We start from the raw sequence: 2371 nt of genomic DNA, 5'->3' as shown, positions 1-2371 counted from the left end.
AAAAAAAAAAAAAAAAAGGATCCTACGTTTTTTGTTTGACAAAGTTGCTAAAAACTTACCCATAACAAAAATAGTTAAGAGTTTCCTTTTAATATATTGTCCTTTTATATTTATGTATAGGAAAAATTAGAATTTAAAATAATTTTATTCCTTCTTGAAATATATATTTTCTTTTAATTAACTTAAGATTTTAGGAATTGAAGACATTTTAATTCCTTCTCTAAAATGTACTTTTCTCATTTATTTATGGTAGGAATTTTAGGAATGCGTTTTTCACTTTTCTAAATCAAGGTCCTACATCGTAAAGTAATTAAATGAGTATTTCTAAATATTAGGAAAGTAAATTGAATAATTAATACTATATATAGGAAGATAATTAAATGGCTATTTTGTCGGTGTGAACTATATTTTAAAGGGGTAAAAAAGACGAACGACATTTCGCTAAGGCCTTCGTGCTTATATTGGAAAATAGGAACTGAAAATTTTCCCCTTTAAAACTGCAAATAAGAACTTGGAAGATTACTTTTTTTAACAACTTACTTCAAAATTTACTCCAAGATCATGGCCATCCATTAAGTATATTTGACATGTCTTCCTCAACTATAGTCCACGAATCAGAAACGACACCAAAATACAAAAAGACGTAATCCACGTATATTTAAATGGTAAACAATGCTAAAGATGTAACAATCATGGCTGACTTTTCAATTTTATTTGGAATTCACAATGTCACACCTGTAGCATAAGCCAATGGAACTGGTATTCCGAAAGATAAAAAGAGAGGAAAAAAAGTTGGAGTTAAACAAACCGTTCAATGTACAGTAACTATTTTTATTCAATAGCATTTTCGTGCCATTCTTGACAAATATTCACATTCAAATGAAACAAAATTTGTACTTCCATAGAATATCTCAATTGGAAATTCCAAAACCCACAACCAAAGAACCTATATTTTTTTTCTTTTTGGCCTCTGAAGAGAGTTTGCCCTGCTCTTAGATTATATACATACTGCAACTCTCAACAATGTGAGTCAAGAGGCAGAAAAAATTGAACTTTAACAGGCTAACTAACTTTTCTTATACATTTTATAGTGGGAAAAAAGTGAGAAATATTTGAACTTTAGGCTTTTACTGTGGAAGCAACAGTATGAGCCCACCATTTGAGACTCTGTTTGACGTCAATTTCATTGCTGGTGGCAGGTATTTTCCAATTCATCAATGTGCTCATTCTATTCTTCTTTTCAAGAATTTCCCATGCTTCAGAAAGATAAGGCCTGGCTCTTGACTCAGATTTCTCAAAACAATTCACTTTTACTTGATCATCACTACTCCTGTTTTTGCCCAGTTTCTGTAATCCTGGAATTATATCAACCAAACTGGAATTTACATCATCTTCTGAGAATTCAAATCCAAGATCCATAAACCCTTTTAGCTCTTCATACTCAAGCTCAGATAAGCTCTTACTAAGACCCTTTTTGATTCTTCTTCTTCTTCTTCTTCTCCTTTCTTTTCTTTTGCCCTTTAATTTCTTTAATTCTGCCTTATTACAAAAGGGTGTGAAATGGGTTGTTTGGAGAACTGAATCAGGAGAGAAAGGATCTGAATTGTAGCTCAAATCATCACTTTGTGACCCTATTTGGATTTCTAACAAAGGCGACTCATTTAAAGTTTCTGGTGATTTTTCTTCGACTTTATGATCTGGGTATTTTTGTGAATTTGATGTAGGGGTTGGATTTGAATGTTTATTGAGGATTTCGACATCAAACCAGTACGAATCGAAGAGGCTAAGAACAGCCTCGAGATCCATTAATGGTTGGCTGAGAAAAACTTGGAAAGTTAAAGCGCAAATATTTTTTTTTTGGCGGAAGATGCTTGTCGAGGAGAATTAAGTTCTCAGGGGGTTATATATACTGATTCTGGTTACCAAAATGCCCTTGTAGTTTGCTTATAATACAAAAATGCTTCAACGTTTGTTTGTTTTACACGTTTTGCAGTGTCTGCTGCAGTATAATTTTATTTAGGAAAACGTCACAGTAGTTTTTTTTGGTTTTCCATTCGGTATCCGGTACTCGCATTGGAGCCCGATTATATTCGGATTCTCGCCGCGTAGGGCCCCATTTGGGGGGAAGCACTCTCTATCAAAGATTTTTCCATACTCAGGGCTCGAACCCGAGACCTCTGGTTAAGGGAAGAGCAATCTCATCCACCGCAACACATCTTTTGGTGGTGTCACTGTAGTTATCAAAGTGTACTAGTAGTAATTAACAAGTATTTTTAGTTTTACAAAAGTACGTAAAATATCTAGGTGTAATTCCACATTTGCCTCGCAAGGTTTTCATCCGAATACCATCTTATGAATCTAATTAGGGGTG

General features: G+C 33.7%; 1 protein-coding gene across 1 annotated transcript; it reads right to left on the bottom strand.

The window, feature by feature from the left end:
• Positions 1 to 1119: 1119 nt before the first annotated feature.
• On the bottom strand, positions 1120 to 1806 carry LOC109222313. The gene has a single exon (XM_019386678.1). The coding sequence runs from the start codon at positions 1804 to 1806 to the stop codon at positions 1120 to 1122; it is 687 nt and encodes a 228-aa protein (XP_019242223.1).
• Positions 1807 to 2371: the final 565 nt, after the last annotated feature.

The sequence above is a fragment of the Nicotiana attenuata genome, unplaced genomic scaffold (assembly GCF_001879085.1).
Source record: "Nicotiana attenuata strain UT unplaced genomic scaffold, NIATTr2, whole genome shotgun sequence".
Taxonomy (NCBI): domain Eukaryota; kingdom Viridiplantae; phylum Streptophyta; class Magnoliopsida; order Solanales; family Solanaceae; genus Nicotiana; species Nicotiana attenuata.
This window is presented reverse-complemented; position numbering and strand designations above follow the sequence as displayed.